This window comes from Gossypium hirsutum, chromosome A01 (assembly GCF_007990345.1).
Source record: "Gossypium hirsutum isolate 1008001.06 chromosome A01, Gossypium_hirsutum_v2.1, whole genome shotgun sequence".
NCBI classification, from domain to species: Eukaryota; Viridiplantae; Streptophyta; class Magnoliopsida; order Malvales; family Malvaceae; genus Gossypium; species Gossypium hirsutum.
Genome location: NC_053424.1, coordinates 115,589,547 through 115,612,325, shown reverse-complemented (window position 1 = coordinate 115,612,325; position 22,779 = coordinate 115,589,547). Strand labels below are relative to the sequence as shown.

General features: G+C 30.8%; 4 protein-coding genes and 1 non-coding gene across 5 annotated transcripts; 3 read left to right on the top strand and 2 right to left on the bottom strand.

Annotated features, from left to right (window-relative positions):
• The first annotated feature begins 433 nt into the window (after positions 1–433).
• Positions 434–2,256, top strand: LOC107925584 (uncharacterized). Its single transcript, XM_016856298.2, has 3 exons — positions 434–445; positions 546–666; positions 1,827–2,256. Exons 1-3 carry the CDS (start codon positions 434–436, stop codon positions 2,186–2,188), a joined length of 495 nt encoding a protein of 164 aa, XP_016711787.1. The 3' UTR covers positions 2,189–2,256.
• Positions 2,257–8,164: 5,908 nt separating this feature from the next.
• LOC107925644 (BEL1-like homeodomain protein 1) lies at positions 8,165–11,445 on the top strand. The gene is made up of 5 exons (XM_016856355.2): positions 8,165–8,567; positions 8,651–8,771; positions 8,887–9,671; positions 9,826–10,202; positions 10,282–11,445. The coding sequence occupies exons 3-5, from the start codon at positions 8,937–8,939 to the stop codon at positions 11,072–11,074; spliced, it is 1,905 nt and encodes a 634-aa protein (XP_016711844.2). The 5' UTR covers positions 8,165–8,567; positions 8,651–8,771; positions 8,887–8,936; the 3' UTR covers positions 11,075–11,445.
• Positions 11,446–16,313: 4,868 nt separating this feature from the next.
• On the top strand, positions 16,314–17,862 carry LOC107925519 (E3 ubiquitin-protein ligase PUB23). The gene has a single exon (XM_016856242.2). It carries the CDS (start codon positions 16,558–16,560, stop codon positions 17,764–17,766), a length of 1,209 nt encoding a protein of 402 aa, XP_016711731.1. The 5' UTR covers positions 16,314–16,557; the 3' UTR covers positions 17,767–17,862.
• On the bottom strand, positions 17,823–18,681 carry LOC107925583 (dof zinc finger protein DOF3.5). Its single transcript, XM_016856297.2, has one exon. The coding sequence runs from the start codon at positions 18,679–18,681 to the stop codon at positions 17,944–17,946; it is 738 nt and encodes a 245-aa protein (XP_016711786.2). The 3' UTR covers positions 17,823–17,943.
• Positions 18,682–21,677: 2,996 nt separating this feature from the next.
• Positions 21,678–21,784, bottom strand: LOC121208179 (small nucleolar RNA R71). Its single transcript, XR_005903128.1, has one exon. It is a non-coding gene; the product is annotated as a small nucleolar RNA R71 (small nucleolar RNA).
• Positions 21,785–22,779: the final 995 nt, after the last annotated feature.

Genomic DNA, 22,779 nt, shown 5'->3' with positions numbered 1-22,779 from the left:
TATAGTGATATAAAACTACGTCATTATTACGATATTTACGCAACACTCGTGAGTGAGATTTAAATTTAATGATTTTCGTATTTATTTAGTCTATAGAGAAAATACCCAATAATAGTTGCGTCTTGAGACGGGAATTAAAGCAAAGCAAAGAATAATATGGGAATGGTGGGGCTCATCACTTTAAAAGCTGCCTTATTTTTGTAAGTTATTTCAAAAATGGGTCCATCAATGTCCTCAAACTAGGGGTATGCAAAATTCGGGTAAAATCGAAAAAATTCGGTTAACCGACCGAATTCGGTTAATCGGTCGGTTAACCGAATTTTTTCGGTCGGGGGTCGGTTAAGAATTTTTTAAATTTTCGGTTAATGGTTAAATCGGTTCGAAACCGGTCGGTTAACCGAATTTTTTCGGGTTAACCGAATTTTGCAGGATAATGGGCCTTAAAGTAAACCCAGCCGGCCAACCCAATTTATTTTTTCTCCTCCAGGCTCCAAGCCCAATAACCAAACATTTTGCAGGTAGGGTACTTGTAACACTATTTTCAGTCATTTCTCAGTCGGCCATTTCTCATTTCTCAGTCTCAATCTCAGATTTTCAGTCAAATCGGGAAAATTCACCATTTTTGCTGTCCGTTTCTCTTCCAGCACACCAAAACCCAGAGGCTAGGTTTGCTTTCTTCTAATTTCCCTTTGTTTTTTTTTTCCAATTTCTTCAATGGCAGATATATTTTTAATTTTAGGGTTTTGTTTTTTTTCCAATTTCTTCACTGGTAACATGCCGTAATGGACGTCCAGTGATTCCACTTTGAAGTTGCTACAAAAAGTCTCTTTTTGTTAAAAATGAATAAAATCTCAGTCGAACATGCACACGTTTCCTTCGTTTCTTTTTAAGTTTTCTACATTTTTCTTCAGTTCTTCTTCAGTTCTTTCTTCTTTAGTTTTTCTTTTTCTTTCTAAGTTTCAAATCACTGCAAGATTTTTTTACAGATTAAATTAATCTATTTAAAGTCTCCAGTGCTTTTCTTCTTCATCCTTTATTGCGTGGGTGACTGAGATCCTTTGCTGGAATTTGCTAATTTATCAAAGATTTAATTATGACCTCGTTTTTATTTAGTTTCTCTATTATTTTAATTTAATGATGGTAATCTAATATGACCTTTGCTGGAATTTGCTGATATTTTTTTATTTGCTTTACTTTAGACATAGATTCTAAGTGATATTTTAAAAATATTACATAAATTGATTTAACAAAATTAAAAGTAGAGATGATATAAATAGTAAAAGCATAATTAGCTTTATCAAAATACATTGGATCCAGTGCAAGTATAAATGAAATTTTTCATTAAGATTGATGAGATTTTGTTGTTTAAGATATTAAATTTGGGAATGAAGCAATATTTGAGAAATAAATTTTAAATTGACCACCACTATTCAGTATTCATTATACTTGGACTTTTGTCAACAACCCAAATTAAATTAAACAAAACGTTGTTCACGCTGTAAAACATGGATCGAGAAATGGTCTATTCCTTGTTAAACTTGGATGGTTTTTGGATAGTGTCAAGAGGAATGGTAAGATTAGGATATGCCTCTCATTTCATACTTCCCTGTTGTGTTATGTTTTGTTGCAATATGAAGGATTTGCTGCAATGCTTGTTTAATACGAAAATTCGAACTCAGTTATTCTACTACTTGTTAAGATTAGGATACCTTATGTTAACTGTTGTTGCTTGCCTTGTTAATGGAAGCAGAAATGTTAGTTTATAATTTTTGTGGGGTAATTTGATTTCTGTTAGTTTATAATTTTTGTTTTCTCCATTCATGCAGTAAGGTTAAGTGAATCACTCTACACTGTGAAGGGTGCAGAAGACAATGCCGCATGTGTAGATGAGTTGAATCGGCTTGCTGGGTCTACTGCTTCCGAAAACTCATGTCTTGTTGCCGATTTTCATGAAGCAAAGAAACTAGACATGATAGGAAAGCCAAATGTATGGTATTCTGGAAGAGTCCTCAATAGAAGTATGGACTCAGTGTTATCTGGTCATACAATATACATCGATTCTGATATTTCAGTTGAACTAAATCGGTTAAGTCGGTTAAGTCGGTTAAATCGGTTAAATTGGTTAAGTCGGTTAAATCAGTTAAATCGGTTAAGTCGGTTAAATCGGTTAATTTTTAACCAAAAATAAAAATTATATGATTTTCGGTTAATTCGGTTAACCGACCGGTTTAACCGAAAAAAATTCGGTTCGGTTAAATTTTTTTTAAAAAAATTCGGTTCGGTTAACGGTTAAAAAATTTTGAAGGTCGGTTAATTCAGTTATTACTAATTCGGGTCGGTTAACCGGTCGGTTAACCGAATGCACACCTCTAACCTCTCTATCTAGGGATGAAAATATATGCTGTGATTTTAAATATTTTTAAAAAGTAATTTTTATGGTAAATTCTAGAATTAGTCACCTAATTATTAGTATATTTTTATTTTGATCGTCTAATTATAAAAATTTTCAATTTAGTCATTAATGTTTTAGATCGTTTTTATTTTGATTATTCTATTAACCAAAGTGATGATATGATTTTTTTCTAACCGATATAATAACATATTTAGTCATCAATACTTATACATTCTATCAATTTGATCCTCAAACACATTATAAATATAATTAAAAATAAACACATAATATTATTTATATTAAATAAAAAAAATTCTTCCCCTCCCCTCTTCCAGTCGTCCCTCTCCTTCTCACCACCGTCCCTCTTATAATTTTTTATTTTAAAAAAACCTTTCCTTTAATTTTGGGTTTTTTTTTCCCTTTTTCATTCTTTAATTCTGGGTTTTTCTTCTTTTTCAATTATGAATCCATGAGAGCAGAGAGATAGAAAAAGGCTTGTCTTTTGATATTCTTTTTGAGTTAAAAAGTTTTTAAATGACCAAAAAAATAGTCTGTTGCAGAGTTGAAAGAGAAGCAAACGACGGGGACGGAGACAGTGAATAATCTAAGAGAACGTTTAAAGCAAAGACGCCAACAGTTGCTCGACATCGATGGTAAAAAAAACTAACAAATACAAATACAAATTCATTCTTTTTTTTTTTTGTTTTTTGGTTCCTTTTTTTCTCATCGATAAGCCTATTTAATAAATTATAGGAGTAGAGGGAGAGGGATATTTTTTATATTAATAATAATATAATTATTTAATATAAATAATGTTATATGTGTTTATATTTAACTATATCGCTTAAATATAACTATAATTATATGTTTTTGAGGTATAAACTGATAGAATGTGTAAGTATTGAGGATTAAATATGTTATTATACCAGTTAAAAAAGTTACAAAATAATAAAGATATAAAATATGAGTGGCCAAAATAAAAATGATCTAAAACATTAGTAACTAAATTAAAAATTTTCATAATTGGATAACTAAAACAAAAATACGCTAGTGGTTGGGTGACTAATTCTATACTCTACCTTTTTTTTTCTTATAAAAAACTTACAATTATCCATAATCTCTCTCAACCTTTAAATAGGAGATTGAATGCGCTTCAACACGCACAACCTTAAAAATATTTAATAATATTTAAATTAATTAACTTAGAATATTAATATTTAGATATTTAATATCTAAATTAATACTCATTTCTTTTTTTTCTCTATTATATAATATCTATACTAGGTTTTTTACCCGAGGCAATTAAATTATTTTTAAAATTTTCTAAAATTTTCTAAATGATATTATTAAAAATTAAAAATTAAAAATATATATAACTAAAAAGCTAATAAAAAACCTACCAACTAAAAAAATTAGTTATAAAAAAATGAGACATCTATTTATAATAATGTAAAAGATAAAAAATATATCTAATAGAATAGATTTCAAAATTACATAGAATTGATTTCAAAATTAAATTAATTTAAAAAATAGAGAAAAAAATTATTTATTGTAATTTCAAGTGAGTCTTAATTTTTATTTCAATGTTATAAAATGTTGACGTGCCACTTGTCGCACTATGAACTCCTCCAACTGAAAAGTATTGAATCAAGTTATAAAATTTATTTGGTATTTTCTTAAAATTAAGTATGAAATATAGTTAGACAGCTTGATTAATGTGCATTTTAAAATTTTAAAGGTAAATTATTTAAAGGATAATATTAAAAGAAATAAAATAAAATAATAAGAGTTGAAAAAAATTCAGCATTAAATAAATAAATTCAACATTAAATGATAATAGTCTCTTATTTACTTATTATTTTCCACATTTTATTATTGAAAAATTTTATCATTTATTTTTTTTATTATGAGCACACTTAAAAAAAATTAGATCATTAAAAATATTAATTTTCAATTAATTTAATATTTTCAATGAATTATCAACAAGACCTAAAATTATTTCCTATTTTGCATGAATTTTTTTAAACAATATATATACATATGGTTAATTATCAAATAATTCAAGTCCATTTAACTTTTTATATGTATATAAAAAATGTTTTGAAATAATCTAAACATTTTTTATTTGTTATTTTTATTTAAAATTCGTAATTATTTTCCTAGATAATATCATTTTTAAAATTCTATCTTGTATTTTCTCCAACATAATATTGAATTATAATTTTTTTAAATATAGGACTAGGCTTGTCTTTTTCGGGGTCCGGCTAAGAGGCAGTTGACCGACCTCCATCCTCAAGATTGAAAAGTTGGCTTGCCTCCTATTTTCCTAATTTAACCCTAAAATTTCCACATTGGAACATATATTTTTAATAATGTATGTATAACATATACAAAGGATGAATTTGGAATTAAAGAAAAAAGGAGTTTAAATTTTTGTTTGAATTATTTATTTATTTATCATTTAGTATTAAATGGACATTAAAATAATAATTTATTAATAAGTTTAATTTAATTTTTATATAATCGAAATTTAAAATTTTTATTTTAAATTTAACTATATAAAAATTAAGCTGTTATTTATCGATTGAATTAAATATTTTAATAATAAAAGAACCTGAACATATAATATTGTAAATTTTAAAATATAATTGAAGTGTTTTAAATTTTGAGACTAATTTAAAATAAGAATCCTAATTTAAAAATGTTGGATGAAATTAATTTTTTTTTCTTGAAAATTTCTCTAGGCCTACTTCATTTTCCTCTTTTATTTTTTGCAACATAAATAAATTTTTTTAATCATGAAACCTTCTAGCTTTTTCGATGTTTTTCTTTCCCAAAAGAAATTGGAAATTTGGATGAGAAGTGACAGGCAGCAACAGATCACAGCATGGATTATTTTTAAGAAAAGATCTTATAGAGACAATAGTCTCTCATCATCATAATCATCATTGCTGAGAAAAAGAAAAAGAAAATAATAAAATATATACAACCAGGGGGGTAAGAAAAAGAAGTACGAAGAAGAAGAAGATAGAATATTCAATTAAAAAAGGAATAGTTTATTATTATTTTAAAAATGTTTGATGTGATATGTATTGGCACTTTCATCTCATGTGTGTTTGCAATTCCATGGATTCCATGAAGGGAACATATCAGTACGATAGTGATCTCTACGATGAACAAAACATGCTTAAATATTTACTACGTGAAGGCTGAAGCACCATCAAATTATGGATGTTAATGGTATTATATGAATAGCTTCAAATGATTCGCTTCACCATTAAAGAAAAGGGGGTAGAGGTGTAGAGTTCGAGAATCAATGATTGAAGAAGAGGGGGTAGTGTTCCAGGTGAGTTTTTGAGCTTACTTTTTATGGAAAGGGTTAGGGATCCTTTCAGTAGCTGTACTGAAATGAAAAACTCCAAGTTAATGGTCTCTACTCTACGTCACTAATTTAAACTCTAAAGTTTGCTTCCTTGGACAATCCTTCATCAACTACAAATATGATATAGTATAAAATTCAACAATTATTTTTAAATTTTTTATATAAAAAAGTTCAATACCCACTTTATAATTTAAAGTATTATCGAGAGCATAAAAAAATAATGATTAAGGTCTCTTGTTGACACGCTAATAACAATGACTCAAATCTTATAAAGAGTTTCAAGTAATTTTACACAATAAAAATTTTAAATTGTAATCAAATTATGGGTTTAAAAAAGTAAATTGATAGTCAATTGGGCCTTAATTTAATGACAAATATAAAGTCTTAAGAACTTTAAAATTTCAAGTTTAAATCTTGTTCCGTATAAACTACATGTGAGCTCTTAGTTCTTATTCTAGTTATTAGTTTATCTGTGCTTTATAATGATTAATTTCGGTTATAGTTATTCGGAGGTATTGTTTATAATTATAATATGATTGTGCTTCCAACTTTTAAAAAAAAATCATATATATTAATTGAAAATACAATATATTTAACATATAATTATATTAGAATATATTGCAACTTATAATTAAATTTAATAATAATTAAAATATTTATGTTGAAAACCATTGAATATAAAGATTGAAGATAAAAAAATAAAATAAAATAATAAGTAACTAATAAAGACTAAAGTTGTCCTTTTATTTATGTTGATAGAATGTATCAACGGGAGGGAGGTGATGGAAGAGAAGGATACTTACTCTCTTGTGCATTTAGGTTTATATAGTGAGTCACTTATTGTCTTGTAGTGTCATGTGGTAATTTATATGATGTTTTATATGATTGTGTGAATTGATCACGTGTCAGTTATCGTCATGAAATATGTTATATGTAGTCTTGTCTATGTTATAAATTGTCATAATTTAAACATTTTTAATTGATTGTAGACATTACCCGTGCGATTATTTTTTGAATCTGAGATTTTTTATGAAAATTTCATGGAGATTTGAATGCTTTTTAAAGTTGATATTCGTATAATTCAATGGAGCATTATATTTATAGAAAATAGAAAATATATAAAGTGTGAATGTAGTAGGATAAACTATAGTCCTATTAACATCATAACCTGGAAAGGCTGTCACTGCTCATCACTTTTATACTGCTACTACTATAATTGTTACTGATGTTGATAGTAAAGTATTGTTGAAATTATTTATGGCGGCCTCATCAAATAAATAAATAAATAGGTAGATTTTGTTGTTCAGAGAGAGAGTTAATTATTTAAAATAGCTGATCAGTCCCCCTCTCTGATTTCATTCTTTTATTCCCATATAACCCTCTCTTTAAGGTCAACAACTTCTCTTATACTTTTACTAAATCTATTGCTACTGGACACTTCCATAGTTCCATTGTCTTTTTAGGGTTTTCCCTTTTATGTAAAATATTGACTATTATTATCTTGTTAAATGGATTTGGTTTCAAGTAGGTCCAAATTCAGATTTAATTTTCTTTTTCTTATTTCAAATTATAAGAAAAAATAAAATAAAATAAAATAAAAAGTAGGGCATACACAGTTGGAACCTTTATATTCAAATTCACACATTCATGCATTTGATTGAAAGACCCCACCAGCTTTTGTTTTGTTTCAAAGATCAAACTATTCACTTTTTGGTAGGTTTCAAGTTTTATAATATTTCTCAGGCAAGAGAAAACAATGGGTTTTCTTTACATTTCTATATATTTGTAAAAATCATAATAGTAGCAGTATTTATTTCATTTTGTATTTAATATTCTTTTTGAAGCATTAAAGTATGTGTGTTTTGGTGGTTGGTTCTGTGATCCTTAGAAATTTAATTGCTTTATCTTCAAACTTTGGCATCCAACCACATAAAAAAAAGGAAAAAAAAACATTTAAAATCATCAAAAAAAAAGTAATAAAAACGATAAAGACAAAGAGATATTTAACGTTGAACTGAGGAGTAGGACCCTCCAACCCTCCATGTTCATCATCATAAGAATTATTCATTGTTTTCTTAAATTATTATAATAATAATTTAATTTTTCTTAATTAGGCTTTGGCGTGGAAGGAGACATTTCCTCGTTTAACAGTTGTTTTGTGATCTTCTGACACAGAAATATTTCATTATTTATTTATTTATATATATATTTTAAAAATTTTCATTATTATATATATATCAGAAATCATTTGTCTGTCATTTTTCATTTTCTACTGAAAGATAAAAGGAAACCATTTTGTAAATTTTTTTAAATATATAAATTTTTGTAAATGAATGTCATATAGACTACCACTCCTATAAATATGTCTTCCTAGTTTCTTTGAAAGAGAAATATATATATTTTTTCACTTAAATTTTAAAAAGAAAAATAAAATAAATGGGAATTAAAGATTGAAGAAAAATTGCCTTAAATCTGTGGATAATGAAGTGAATAAAGATGGGTATCTTTTTTCTCAGCCTTTTTTAATCTCAACTTTTCTCTCTTTCTTTCCTTTTGCCATTTTCTGTGGAGAAGTTGCAGAGATTTTGAGTCTCTCTCTTTTTATATTGTGAAGCTGGGAATTCATTAAAAGAAAAACCCATAAATTCCATAGATAGACCATATTCAGAATCTCTTTCTCATCAATTATGGTATTTTAACTATAATTATATCACCTTTACTTTCCCTTTAGTTGATTCGCAGTGATGAAGATGATCATAAAGCACGTGCACACTCGTATTAACATCAAACCAGGTACTGAATATCAGTAACAAATAAACATGTCTTGTTTTTTCAAAGTTACTTTGTGTTTGATTGAACTTGTTTGATTTGTACAGGATCCACTTGATCATCCCAATATCATCATTTAATTAGTTCCCGTTGCAGCTATAATTTATCAGACAAGCAAGTTCTTAAATGGGTTGATTCAAAGTTTGATGATTGATTGTGAAGAATAAGGTTTTTAAAGTTTTAAATCAAGTTTCTTCTCAGTTTTGGTTTTTCCGTATGTTTTGTTTTTGATTGACAGTATTATTTAATACTTTCAGTCTTTTTTTTTGCTTTTTTTTTTCAGTGAAGTGAAAGCACAGAAAATAACAGCAAACACAACAGAAACAGCATCCGATGGCGACGTACTTTCATGGGAACCCTGAAATCCAAGCACCTGATGGTCTTCAAACCCTCGTACTCATGAACCCTGCTTATGTTCAGTACTCCGACACCACTCCGCCGCCGCAGCCAAACAACCTCGTTTTTCACGCTCCACCACCTCCCCAAACTCAACAATTTGTCGGTGTCCCACTTACGGCTACTTCCACCGCCAACCAAGACCCTCCTTCCCACGAAATCTCCCCCTTGCATGGCCTCGTTCAACGCGTCCATTACAACTTGTACAACCCTATTGACCCTTCCGGAGCAGCGCGTGAAACTCCACGCGCTCAGCAAGGACTCTCTTTGAGCCTTTCTTCCCAACAACAACAACATCATCATGGTTACGGATCACATGCACAAGCGGTTTCAGGTGAGGATATGAGGGTTTCCGGTGGGTCGGGTTCGTCGGGTTCAGGTGTGACTAATGGAGTTTCGGGTGTACAAAGTATGCTGTTGAGCTCTAAATTCTTGAAGGCTGCTCAAGAGCTTCTCGATGAGGTTGTTAATGTTAACAATACCGGGATTACCAAGAACGAATTGGCTAAAAAGGGTAGAGGAGGAGGAGACAATAGCAATAGCAGTAAGGTTGTCGGAGAATCCGCGGCGGCAGCCGGAGATGCAGATGGGAAGCAAGGACCCGAACTGACTACGGCGGAGAGACAGGAAATTCAGATGAAGAAGGCAAAGCTAATTAGCATGCTTGATGAGGTATGAACATTATATGGATATTTATTATTTACCATATATAAAAGCATATTATATACGGGAAAGTTGTGTTCTTCTTCAAGGAAAATATTGTTCTAAATATGTACGGTGGATCATTCAATGTTCTTTGTTAGTTCATGATTTTTGGTTTTTCCAGGTGGATCAAAGGTACAGGCAATACCATCACCAGATGCAGATAGTGATATCATCATTTGAACAAGCAGCTGGAATCGGCTCTGCTAAAACATACACATCTCTTGCCTTAAAAACCATCTCAAAGCAGTTTCGATGTTTGAAAGATGCAATAACAGGTCAAATCCGGGCAGCCAACAAGAGCTTGGGTGATGAAGATTGTCTAGGAGGTAGCAAAATAGAAGGGTCAAGGCTTAAGTTGGTGGATCATCATCTTCGACAACAGCGAGCACTTCAGCAGTTAGGAATGATCCAACACAATGCTTGGAGACCCCAAAGAGGATTACCTGAAAGATCAGTCTCAGTTCTTCGTGCTTGGCTCTTTGAACACTTTCTTCATCCGTAAGTACTCTAAAATTGGACCTTGTAACAAAATTCCAATACTTTATTACAGTATCTGATTTGTTTATCTGTATTTCAGGTACCCTAAAGATTCAGACAAGGTCATGCTTGCTAAACAAACAGGGCTTACTAGGAGTCAGGTGTCTAATTGGTTCATAAATGCTCGAGTTCGGCTTTGGAAACCAATGGTGGAAGAGATGTATTTGGAAGAAATCAAGGAACAAGAACAGAATGGTTCAGAGGAGAAAACAAGTAAAAGCCATAACAATGAAGATTCAACATCCAAATCCACTGCACCAGACAAAACTAGTACAGAAAACAAACAGGACAATAATATCCCAAATCAGAATGGTTGTTCCTCAATGTCGGTTTCAATGGGTTCAGCGTCTCCCCTTATCGGTAACCAGTCAGGATTTTCCTTCATTGGATCATCTGAATTGGAAGGGATCACACAAGGAAGTCCAAAGAAACCGAGAACCAATAATGAAGTTACAATGAAGTTTGACAAAGATGGGTACACATTCATGGGAGGAACAACTAATAATGATTTCATGGGTGGTTTTGGACAATACCCCATTGGAGAAATAACAAGGTTTGATACAGAACAGTTCACTCCAAGGTTTTCAGGCAATGGTGTTTCACTCACTTTGGGACTTCCCCATTGTGAAAACCTGTCTTTATCAGGCACCCCTCATCAAACTTTTCTCCCTAACCAAGCCATGCAAATGGGGAGAAGGGTCGACATTGGTGAACCCAATGAGTTTGGGTCTATAAACCCTTCCACACCACACTCTTCAGCTGCATATGACAACATCAACATTCAGAACAGGAAAAGGTTTGCAGCACAATTGTTACCCGACTTTGTTGCCTGACTAAACTTACAGGGGCTGCTTCACATTTTCCAGGAAAATGAATGGTAGTGTAAAGATAAAAGAAGAAAACGAATTTCAGCCTAGTATAGGTTTTTATACTTTTTGCCAAGTACAATTTGAGTCCTTTAGACAGTTTAGGATTCTCAGCATATATTTGAGGATTGTATATTAATTTTGTAATGGGGGATTGGGATAGATGGATTGATATCATCAAATTAGTTACTTGGGGTATACTTGGTATAATCAAATTCTAGTCCATTTGGGGTATGAATTTATTAGTATTTCTTTAGCAAATTTATAAATTTAGTTCTTTTTTCTGATGTTTAATCAGTTGATAAGAACATAAATAAGATGGTGTCACCATTTTATTACTGCTTCCTTGCTTTGTTTATTTCAACTATATTATTATTCGGTTTAAGTTTTTTTTGTTTATTTAACTAAAAAAATTATAATTTAGTCATTGAACTATTTAAATTTTTTTATTTAAATCATTGGCTATTATTTTTTTTTAAAATTCTGCCAGTGAACTCTAAGTAACGATTCAGCGATCGGTATGGTGGATTACTATCTATCGATGAACAGAAAAACATACCTCAAATTCAAGTCAATTTGACAATCAGTATCCAAGACCAAATAAAAAAAGTTTTTTGAATTTTTGTTCGTAGATTCGGGATATCCAAAGTTGCTTCATTAAAAAAACTGAACTATAAAAGAGAAATATGAAAAGAGAGATTTTGATTGGTGTAGGCAGTATGAGAAGAAAAAGTGATATAATATCGATTTTAAAAGCTAAGTAACTTAAATTAAAACTTTTAAATAATTTAATCACCAAAATAAAAATATATCCATAGTGTAAAAGTTAGAAATTTAACAAGATTTACTATTTCTACTATTAATTAAATGCTTCGAACATTGAAACTATTTTGAATCATAAGAAGTGTTTAACGTCAAGATTTCAAATAAATAAATAATGCATAAGTTTACAAAACATAATTTAATTTGTTACTGCTCACGAAAACCTAAAAGATTATGTCTGAATAAAGACAAAACTGCAGCTATAGTCCATCAACATCAAAGTTGTGGAAGGACTTAAAAGGGTTATGCTTAATGAAAAAGGTAGCTATAAATACTATTTTATGAGTAAAATTTTAAAAAATCTACTCTAAATTTAGTGTATGGCATATTTTGTAAAGATATAGGATAAATACACTTTTCAATTTTTTAAATTTCCATTTTAAAATTTTCAAAAAAACAACTCTTTTTATTAGGATTTAATTAAATCGATTTCAATACTATAAGGATGATGAAATTCTTACTATCATTAAAAAATAGGTAAATGTTATGTTGTTGAGATTTTCTTTTAAAACATTGATTACGATACTTTAATCACCTCCAATATATATATATATATATTTAAAAATTTGAGAATATTCATGTTATACTTTTAACTGATATTTTTAGTTGGCGGATATTTTTATTTAAATTCAAGTAGCTTAAGATAAAAAAAAAGTATTTGCTACCAATGAAGTCTTAATATTATTGGCAAGATTTTGTGCCCTTAAATTTCTAAGTTCAAATTTCATCATGTGTTGTTGTTATGTTTAGATTTAATTTAGTAGGCTAATTTTAGTTTAAATTATTTTGATTCTTAAACTGTTTATAATTTGTATTGATTCAATTCTATTTTATAATTGAGTTTGTGATTATATTATGTACCCGTAAAGTGAAAAAAATATATGTTGAATGACAAAATTATATCCCATATACTTGTATTATCTTAACATTATTTTGGAAATATCAACTCCGATTAAATGACAAAATTATTTAGGGGTTGTTAATTTATTTTACTTTTTTTTTGTTTGGTACATAAATTTCACCTCTTTTTTAAAATTTAAACAAGATTATCAATAATGTTGTTGTAATGATAAGACATATTATATTTATAATGAAAATATTTTTTTTCAATTTTAAAGAAAAATCACAAATTTCGGGAAAAAATAATTTTTATAAACTATCAAAACGGATAGAGAAAATAATTTGATCTAAAAAGTAATAAAAAAACTCTAATGGAGTGGAAAAATGTCTCACCCCATTTCCAATCAAGGCTCTAATGAAAAGGCTAAATCGCTTTAGCTATGGATATAACATTTTTTGATTTACAAACAATCAAATCAAACAAAGAGCAAAATAGGTTGTTGCCATTACTATTTTTACATTAACTACAGTTAAACTGTCCATCCAAACCCACCCTTAGTATAATAAAATTCTTCTTTGGACAATACCTTATACATAGGTTAAGTTCGAACTGTATTAGCAACTATTTGTTTTATTAAAATAAGAGTAAATTTTTATTTTTGGGTTTTGAATATACGACATTTGTTTGTCATCCTTCATAACAATCTCACTAAAAAGATATGAATTTTGGAAAGATGCTGGCAAATTTTTTTTTTTGGTTTCCCCTGAAATATCAGATTTTACAGGGGAGTGGGCTTAGTAGTTGAAATCAAGCATTACTCCAGAGGATAAATTCAAGGTTTTAAGGAATCAAGTTGTTATTTTGTTTCAACATGGGGAGGAAATTTGATGAACACTGTGATGAAGTTGAATATGGGGTTGGTACGATGCGAAAAATATCCCCCCGCACAGAGAGCTCAACAGAGGCAGACATGCCAGATGCAAGAAAATCTCCTCTTGTCTCACCCCTTCATCTCTCTCTCTAAGCTAACATTCAATTCAAATTCTTGTTAAAAAGTTAGAGAATTTAGTGGTAGTTTGTCAAATTTATAGTCCATGGCAGCAAGAGAATTGTATCCTTCAACACCCTCAGGCTAGAAAATCTTGATCTATAAATCTGCAATAATGCTTGGTTTGCATGATTCATTGGGATTACCACTTTTCATGGTAATAAATTATGTGACTTAATTATTAATAATTATGTTTATTTAATAGATGTATTTATCTAAAAAAATGTTCGGATAATTATGTTTTTAGAAAAATACATATAAATTTTTATAAATAAGAATGAAATTTCATTTACATGACATATAAAGACATATCAAAATTGACAAACAAAAGTTCTTTTTATTTTTCTCTATGTTCTATTATTATTAAATTATTCTATAAAATTGACAAATAAATTGGTAATCTTATTATACACTAATCACTGCTGGATAAACTATTTTCATCAGTATAAAATGTAATTAATTATTGAACTCAAGTTTATTTATTTGTAACTCTTAATTCTTTTTACCTAACAGTAATAACCTTAAATTTAGTTGGTTAACACGTGATTTTAAAACTAATATATATATATATGTGTGTATATATTGGAGATACTGACCTTCCAATTTCCATTATAATAATTTGAGGAAGACTAGATAATCAATCACGTTCCCAAAATAAATAAATAAATAACAATCCAACATTAAAAAAGAAAAGTCTACTTAAACAAAATGGCGTGGGTCAAAAGAGGTGGATAACCAAGTGTTACAGCAAGGAAATTGAGTCGAAGGAGAAGGTGCGTTTAACCCTAGAAAGTCTTTAGTTGATTCCAATTTCTTTTAAACATTATAAACAATAATATAAATATACATACAAGTTGAAAGAATTATAATATAAAGTTAAATTAAGATAAAACACAATAATTAAATATCAAACAAAATTAAAAACATTAAAATTGAAGATTCACATATTATAATTACGATTTTTAAAAATTACACCTTACAATTATATATGATTGATTTAAACGAAAATCAAAATAAATTTATATTTGATTGGTTAAATTTATTAAGTTTATATATAACATATGTAGTTATTAAAATTGAAGGTTTAACTGTTAATGTCAGTTAAATTTATTGTTGTAACATTTTGAAACGAAAGAAATACTGACTTGGTAGTAGGGGTGAGCAAAATCCTTTTCGATTCTAAAAACTTGATAAAAAAATTAATTTTGAATTAAATAGTTTGAGTTAATCAAATTATTCGGATCAATTCGAATAAAAAATTAAGTTTTTTGGTTTAACTCAAATATGAATTACACAATTCAAGTTAACAAAAAATCCGAATAAGAAAAGACAAAATTACGTCGTTTTGATAAATGTTTACCTTTTCCAAAGTTAAAAGTTAAAATCATTAAGTTAAAAAGTAAAACTATGTTGTTTTGATAAATGTTTACCCATTAAGTTAAAATGTAAAATCATTATATTGTTCACGTAGTTAAATAATGTTATACTTCGTCTACTAGTTAAATAACTGGTCCATGTAAACACAACATTGAGTATAAATAATATGATTCATTAACTTGACTCGACTTGACTTGAAATTTTTTGACTCAATTTGACTTGATTCGATCGAATACTTACCCCTACTTGGTAGCCAAGTAACAAATAAATTGCAGTTGTAATAGATCTAAATTTAACAAAAAAAAAATTAGTAGGGTTCATAATTATTTAACCTAAAAAATTGAAAAATAAATAAATTAAATTTCATGAAATAAAAATAAAAGGGATAAAATCCAAATATAAAATAAAGGTAAACTTTAAATATAAAAAAAGGTAAACTATTAAATAGTTACTTTTGTTTGTCTCAGATTACATTTTAGTCACCTATGTTTGAAATGTTATGTTTTAGTCACTTTTATTATCGTATTGCAATATTCTAGTCATTGAGTGTTTATTGCAGTTAACTTAGTTTTTCTCCTTCTCCTTCTTTTTTCCTCCCTTTTCCATTTCTTTTAACTAATTTTTTCTATGTTTTCCATTTGTTAAAACTAGTCCCTATACTTTAATTTTTTTAAACAATTTAAATTAGGATGATCAATCAAACAAAGAGAAAAGCAGAAGAGAATTGAAAATAAAGAAAAAAAAAAGAAAGTTAAAAGAACATAAAAGAAAAAATTAAATTGCTCAAAACAAAAAAAATATGAGGACCAATTGTATAATTTAACCTAAATTTTTTGTTTGAAATGATGATTCAACGTGTCACGTTAGCTTACCGTTACACTGTTAACAACAATTAACGGCTCAATGTCTAAAATGTTACAATATGTCAACATAAGTGACTAAAATATAATTTGAGATAAATAAAAGTGACTATTTTAATAGTTTACCCAAAAAAATGTATGAAGGTATAATTTAGGGAGAAATTTGCAAATAAAACCTATAAAAATCTCAAGCATTGAGTAAGACCAGGCAAGTAGTTGGTCTACTAATAGTAGTTCTAGACTTATAGTTGTCATACTTGAGCCTCTTGGAAAGCCAACCCCTTTCCGTGTTTTGACTTTGGACTTTTCTCTCTGGTTTTGAATGTCTCGCGTATATAAACTCATCCCCCAATTTTTCTTCCAAGTTCAAACCAATTCACGATTAAATCTTCATCAGCTTCACTTCAATTACTTTGAATCCAATTCTCAAATTCTTTTCTTTGTACAAATCTAAGCTTTTTCTTGTCCGGGTTGTTCTTGAAATCTTGGTTTCATTTTTGGTATGGATGAAATCGATGTTCCTCCATTTTTCATCTGCCCCATTTCTCTCGAGTTTATGAAGGATCCTGTTACGGTTTCAACAGGGATTACGTACGACAGGGAAAGCATCGAAAAGTGGTTGTTTTCAGGGAAGAACACTACATGCCCTGTTACAAAGCAAGTTATTGTTGATTGTGAACTTACCCCGAATCATACCCTTAGAAGATTGATTCAATCTTGGTGCTTGTTAAATGCTTCTCATGGAATCGAAAGAATCCCAACGCCAAAACCACCTATTAGCAAAGCTCAGATTATCAAGCTTCTCGATGATGCTAAGTCACCACAGCAACAAATCAAGTGTCTCAGGAGGCTTCAATCGATTGCTTCTCAGAATGTTACAAACAAAAGATGTATGGAATCTTCAGGTGCAGTTGAGTTCTTGGTTTCAATTGTGAGTAATAATGATTCTACAGTAGCTGAAGAATCAACAATTGATGAGGCTTTAAGTATTCTTTACAGTCTCCAACTCTCGGAAGCTGCTCTGAAGAAGCTTATGGCCAAAAATGGTGATTTCGTAGTGTCATTAACGAGAGTAATGCAAGGTGGAAGCTATGAATCACGCGTTTATGCAGTATTGTTGTTGAAATCAATGGTGGAGATGGCTGGTCCAATGCAACTCATCAATTTGAGACCTGAATTATTCGTTGAATTAGTCAAAGTTTTGTGTGATCAAATTTCTCAGCGGGCCACGAAAGCTGCTCTAAAATTGTTGGTCTATACCTGTCCATTGGGAAGAAACAAGATTAAAGCAGCTGCAGCAGGCGTGGTACCGGTCTTGATCAACATGCTTCTTGATTCATCAGAGAAAAGGGCTTGTGAGATGATACTAACAGTGTTGGACGCAGTATGCGGATGTGCCGAAGGCCGATTGGAACTGATAAGCCATGGAGCAGGGCTTGCAATTGTTTCAAAGAAGATACTTAGGATCTCTCAGGTTGCAAGTGAAAGGGCAGTGAGGATTTTGCTATCAATTTCAAAGTTCTGTGCTACCATTAATGTGCTACAAGAGATGCTGCAATTAGATGTTGTGACTAAACTATGCTTGGTACTTCAAATGGATTGTGGATATAAAACAAAAGAGAAGGCAAGAGAGGTGCTGAAATTGCATGCTAGAGTATGGAAGAATTCCCCTTGCTTACCTACCTATTTGCTCTCTTCTTATCCAGCTTGATTTCAATCACCAATTGTATTTTTGTACATAATTGTTCATTGATAAATCAGATACGAAAAGCAACATAAAATATATGATATTATTTCATCACGAATATTTTTGATTCTATACATAAATATAAGAAAGAAACAGTGATATATAGCTGAGGCTAGTGCACATGCATTAAATTTTCCATGATCAAGTCCTGGAGAAAGTATCATCACTATACAAATCAAATGGATTCCAATTACCAAACAGTTGATTGGGATCATGAGTTTCGGGTTCAAGGACTGGTTCTTGTGTTGCTTGCAAGGATGGACTCATGGTGGATTGAGAATTCGGCCATGGTAAATCATCACCTGGCAATGGCGGCAACCCATAGTTACCACCAGAGCAGTATATTTGTCCATTGTTGCTCAAATGGTTTTCCGTGGACAAATCGAGACCATTTTCTTCTGGCAGCTGAATACTTGATGCCATGTTTGTGTTCAATATTCTCGATAACTCTAGAGAAGGATCGAACTCTGTTCGCAACTCTGGGACCTCGAAACCGGACTTGTTTTCCGGTTGTTGATTACTCAAGAAGTTTGCATAAACAAGTGCAAGATCAATATGAGAGCCATCAGACATGGATGAGGAGCTATTAGATTCAGTAGAGGCATAAGAATGCCTAAATGAATCACATGACGAACTCTTTGTTTGGGCACCATCGGTTGGTAACCTTAAGGACTTACCTCTTCTGTTTTTCCGGCAACCACCACCGACTGGCACGTTCCGAAGTGACCCTCCTTTAGTCCAATATCTTCTACAACCTTTACAGAAGTACCTCGGTTGTGTTAAGCTATAATTGTTGTAATAACAGAATTTGGTATTGGAAGAACCACATCTTGGACAATTTGGTGATATCTCCATTCTAGGCTTCCATCCTCTCTCCATAACCGGTTACCTTGACTGCATTAGCTTTCATCAAAGAAAACTAATTTGCAGAAGAGAGAGAAGGGTTTCAACTTTCAACTTTCAACTTTCAAGTGAAGAAAACCAAAGAATGTCAATAGAGTTATAAGGGCACATGTATGGTTTATGGGGCCTTGGAAAGGTGCATGAGATTGGGAGGGGGAGGGGTTGGGGTGCCGTTAAGGGCGACGGCTGGTGTGGAATTAGTCTCATAGGCTAATCCATTGTGTCGGTGCAATGAAGGAGGTTTAGGAAGCAAATGCCTCGAGAGGCACAATCTGGTTTTCGTTCAGGAGCCGACAACCTAGATATGAAAATTAATATATAAAAAAACAAAGAACCCATTTATTCATTCCAAACCCAAAGAGTTTAATGTCCACCATTTCAGTTAAAACCTGCCCTGGTGAGAAGGGCTAAAAGAAAAACAGATGCACATGGCTGGTGTGTTTCTTAAAGAAGGAATGTCTCTTTAATCGGTAGATTGGTTAACTTTGAGAGAGGATTTCTGGGATCATGCGCTTCTTGGATCATGTGGCTTTATATTTATACATACATATTATTTTCTTTTTTTCCTAATCACAATATCCACTATCAATGATAATAATTAATTTTCCGTCGCAGTTAAATTAAATAATTAATTATAAATATGTTTAATTTAATAAGCGAAATTGAATCTCTAATCACATCATTAAAATACGAGACATCTGTTAATTTAGTGCATTGTTAACCGTCTAGAAAATCATGCAAGAAAGTGTACACAATGTGTACAATTACATATTATCTTTCCTAATTTCTCTCACAAAATGCAATTATTGTAGCTGTTCATAATTAATTAAGTTCCACTAACAAAATACATCATTAACTTTGAAAGTTGCGTAAAAAAATGAAGAAAAAAAAAGTTCCCAAAAGGTAATCGTTGATTTTTATATATGAACAGCCTCAATTTTGCAGAATTCAAACTTTCCCTTATTTTATATCAATTTAGTTTTCCCCTCCAAAGCTATCAAGATTGAAGAGCTTAGAAGAAAAATTATTGCTCAACAAATGGAAAATCCGAATGAAAGTCGAAATTTCCATAGAGTTAATGGAGAAAAAGCTCATTCCTAGATTGAAGAAACAGGAAATTACAACCAAAATCAAAACATTGATGTCAGGAAAAGTTCAAATAATTTGTTTAGATTCTCCAATTATAATAATTATAATAAACCAAGAGAAAAGAAATAATGCATGCTCTGATGCAAGCTTTGATTCAAACACAAATGAACTTTATGATCAAGATATTGTGTTCATTGTTTTCATGATAGTAATGCAGAAGATTTCCTTAGTGGTAAAAATGAGATACAAATCGATCATAATAAGAATTTAGAATTAATGCGATTCACAATCATTGATGAATTGTTCAAACTTCTATCAAATGCATATCAAGTTAAAAGGGTTTTGGTGTGGTGAAGAGATAAGTGTGTAGAAAAAGTTTGAAGTCAATTTTGCTTGCTATCATAAAGGTGACATTGAAGTCCTCAATAACTTTGGATTTTTTTAATTGTCAGGTTATTTTGTATGAATTCTTTTCCTTTTTAAGCTTGCTATTATATGATTATTGTAACATCCTAAAGATATGATTAGAAGAAATTGAATTTATAGACCAAGAGTTGTCATACTGTGACTTTTAGTTAAAAGTTTGTAAAATTTAAACAACATTAAGTAATTGGCTTAGTGGTAAATAAGAAGGCAATCTAATTGACTTAGAGGCTCGAGTTTAATTCCTTTCACTCCCAATTTTTTTTTCTCATTTAAGCTTTGTGTCGCTCCTCTTATTAACCTAGGGTTAATTATCATTTATTTTATTTTATTTTATTGAGTCTAATTACTCTCCTTTGTTGCTGTCTAATTACTCTCCTTTGTTGCTGTCGTCTAACATTCTTCTTTCCCACTTTGTTCATAGTTTTTTTTCCCTCTTTTCTCTTCTCCTCACTGGAATTGTTCTAGGTGGATTCTTCCTTGGGTATTGTCTTTATCATTGGTTTATTCGATTATTTCCTTCACTCTCTGTCACGTTCATTAGTTAATTAATTTAGTTAATTTTAGATTAAAACAAATCCCTTTAATTATAGGCTAAATAATAGAAAGATAGTTATTACTAATACTTTTAGTCCTCGTGGATACGATATTCTAGACTCATCGTAACTATACTACCATTCGATAGGTGCGTTTGCCTTTATCGTGATCATAGTCTAGTTTAGTGAATCATAAAACGATCATCAATTTTTGGCGCCGTTGCCGGGGACTAAAATATTAGGAACACTAGATTTTTATTACTTTAGCCATTTTTATTTTATTTTTTGTTTTATTTTTAATTTACTAACTTTTATTTTATTTTCTTTTGGCAAGTTCCTTTAGTTTATGGCTAGAAGAAACCTGTCAGGACCTCTAGTATTCGACAGTGAAATCGAAAGTACAGCTCGCAGAAACCATAGAGAAGCGAGGCAAAGTCAACAAAGTACAATAGAAGAGCAAGAGGATATTATTATTAATACTGAGGAGATGGCAGAAAATTATAATAATCAGTTACCTCCTGTGGTTGCTATAAATCCTGTAAATCCGGATCCTACTCCTCGTACTATATACGATTATGCCAAACCCAATTTAACTGGGGCTGAATCGAGTATTGTTAGACCTACTGTTGCTGTAAATAATTTTGAACTGAAACCTAATACTATTCAAATGATTCAACAGTTTGTTCAGTTTGATGGTTTGCAGGACGAAGACCAAATACTCATTTGGCTAATTTCCTAGAATTCTGCGATACTTTAAAGATAAATAGCATTTCTGATGATGCCATTCGCCTACGGTTATTCCTCTTCTCGTTGAGAAATAAGGCTAAGCAGTGGTTGAACTCCTTATCACGAGGTTCTATCACTACTTGGGATCAAAAGACCGAGAAGTTTTTGCTAAAGTACTTTCCACTGGCTAAGACAACCAAATTGAGGAATGATATCTCTTCCTTTGTACAAATGGATTTAGAGACTTTATATGATGCATGGGAGAGGTATAAGGATTTATTGAGAATGTGCCCTCACCATGGGTTACCTCTATGGCTACAGGTTTAAACTTTTTACAACGGTTTGAACCCCTCAACTAGGCAATTGATCGATGCATTTGCCGGTGGGACTTTGAATAACAAAACACCTGAAGAGGCTTACGATTTTATAGAAGAGATGTCATTGAATAATTATCAGTGGTAAGTCATGAGGACAAATCTCATGAAAGCAGTCAGTGTTTTTAACGTTGATGCAGTCACTATGTTGTCAAATCAAGTAGAACTTTTGAATAAGAAGATTGATGGTTTATATGGTTCTACGCAGGTACATCCGGTGATGAAATACGACGCAAATTGATGAGGGAATGATCTAGAAAATCGATCCTACAACTTAAGCATAGAAGACGAACAAGTCAACTATATGGGTAATAATTCTAGACCTCAGAATAATCTGTATAGTAACACTTATAATGCAGGTTGGAGGAATCATCCCAACTTCTCTTGGGGTGGTCTAGGCTTTCAACCACCTTACCAACATGAGAAGAAGCCAAACCTTGAGGAGATGTTGACGAAGTTTATTTCAGTGTCAAAAACTCATTTCTAAAACACCGAAATAGCACTAAAAAATCAACAAGCATCGATTCAAGGGCTTGAGAATCAAATCGGTCAATTGTTAAAGATGATTTCAGACCGACCACAAGGTAGCTTGCCAAACAACACCGAAACTAACCCAAGAGAGCAGCTTCATGCGATCATTGTTCGAGATGAAGAAGGGTTAACTGAATCTGAATCTGAACCGAGGCAAGAAACTGTGGTATGCAATAGTAAGGTTGAGGTAAGCCAAAATAAACAATATTCAGTTGGTAAGGAATATAAACCTTATGTGTCATATCCAAATGTGACAAGAAAAGACCACACAAATGGACAATTCAGTAAATTCCTTAAACTGTTGAAAAAATTACATATTAACTTACCATTTATTGAAGCTCTTTCGTAGATGCCAAATTTCGTTAAATTTTTAAAGGAGCTTTTAGCAAATAAGC

Bases quoted from the DNA above. Each gene is read 5' to 3' on its own strand.
- LOC107925644 (XM_016856355.2), top strand. From the start codon at position 8,937: ATGGCGACGTACTTTCATGGGAACCCTGAAATCCAAGCACCTGATGGT. The intron at 9,672-9,825 runs GTATGAACATTA...TGGTTTTTCCAG, and splicing joins TAATTAGCATGCTTGATGAG to GTGGATCAAAGGTACAGGCA. The intron at 10,203-10,281 runs GTAAGTACTCTA...TCTGTATTTCAG, and splicing joins TTTGAACACTTTCTTCATCC to GTACCCTAAAGATTCAGACA.
- LOC107925583 (XM_016856297.2), bottom strand. From the start codon at position 18,681: ATGGAGAGAGGATGGAAGCCTAGAATGGAGATATCACCAAATTGTCCA.
- LOC107925519 (XM_016856242.2), top strand. From the start codon at position 16,558: ATGGATGAAATCGATGTTCCTCCATTTTTCATCTGCCCCATTTCTCTC.
- LOC107925584 (XM_016856298.2), top strand. The intron at 667-1,826 runs GTTTGCTTTCTT...CCATTCATGCAG, and splicing joins CACCAAAACCCAGAGGCTAG to TAAGGTTAAGTGAATCACTC.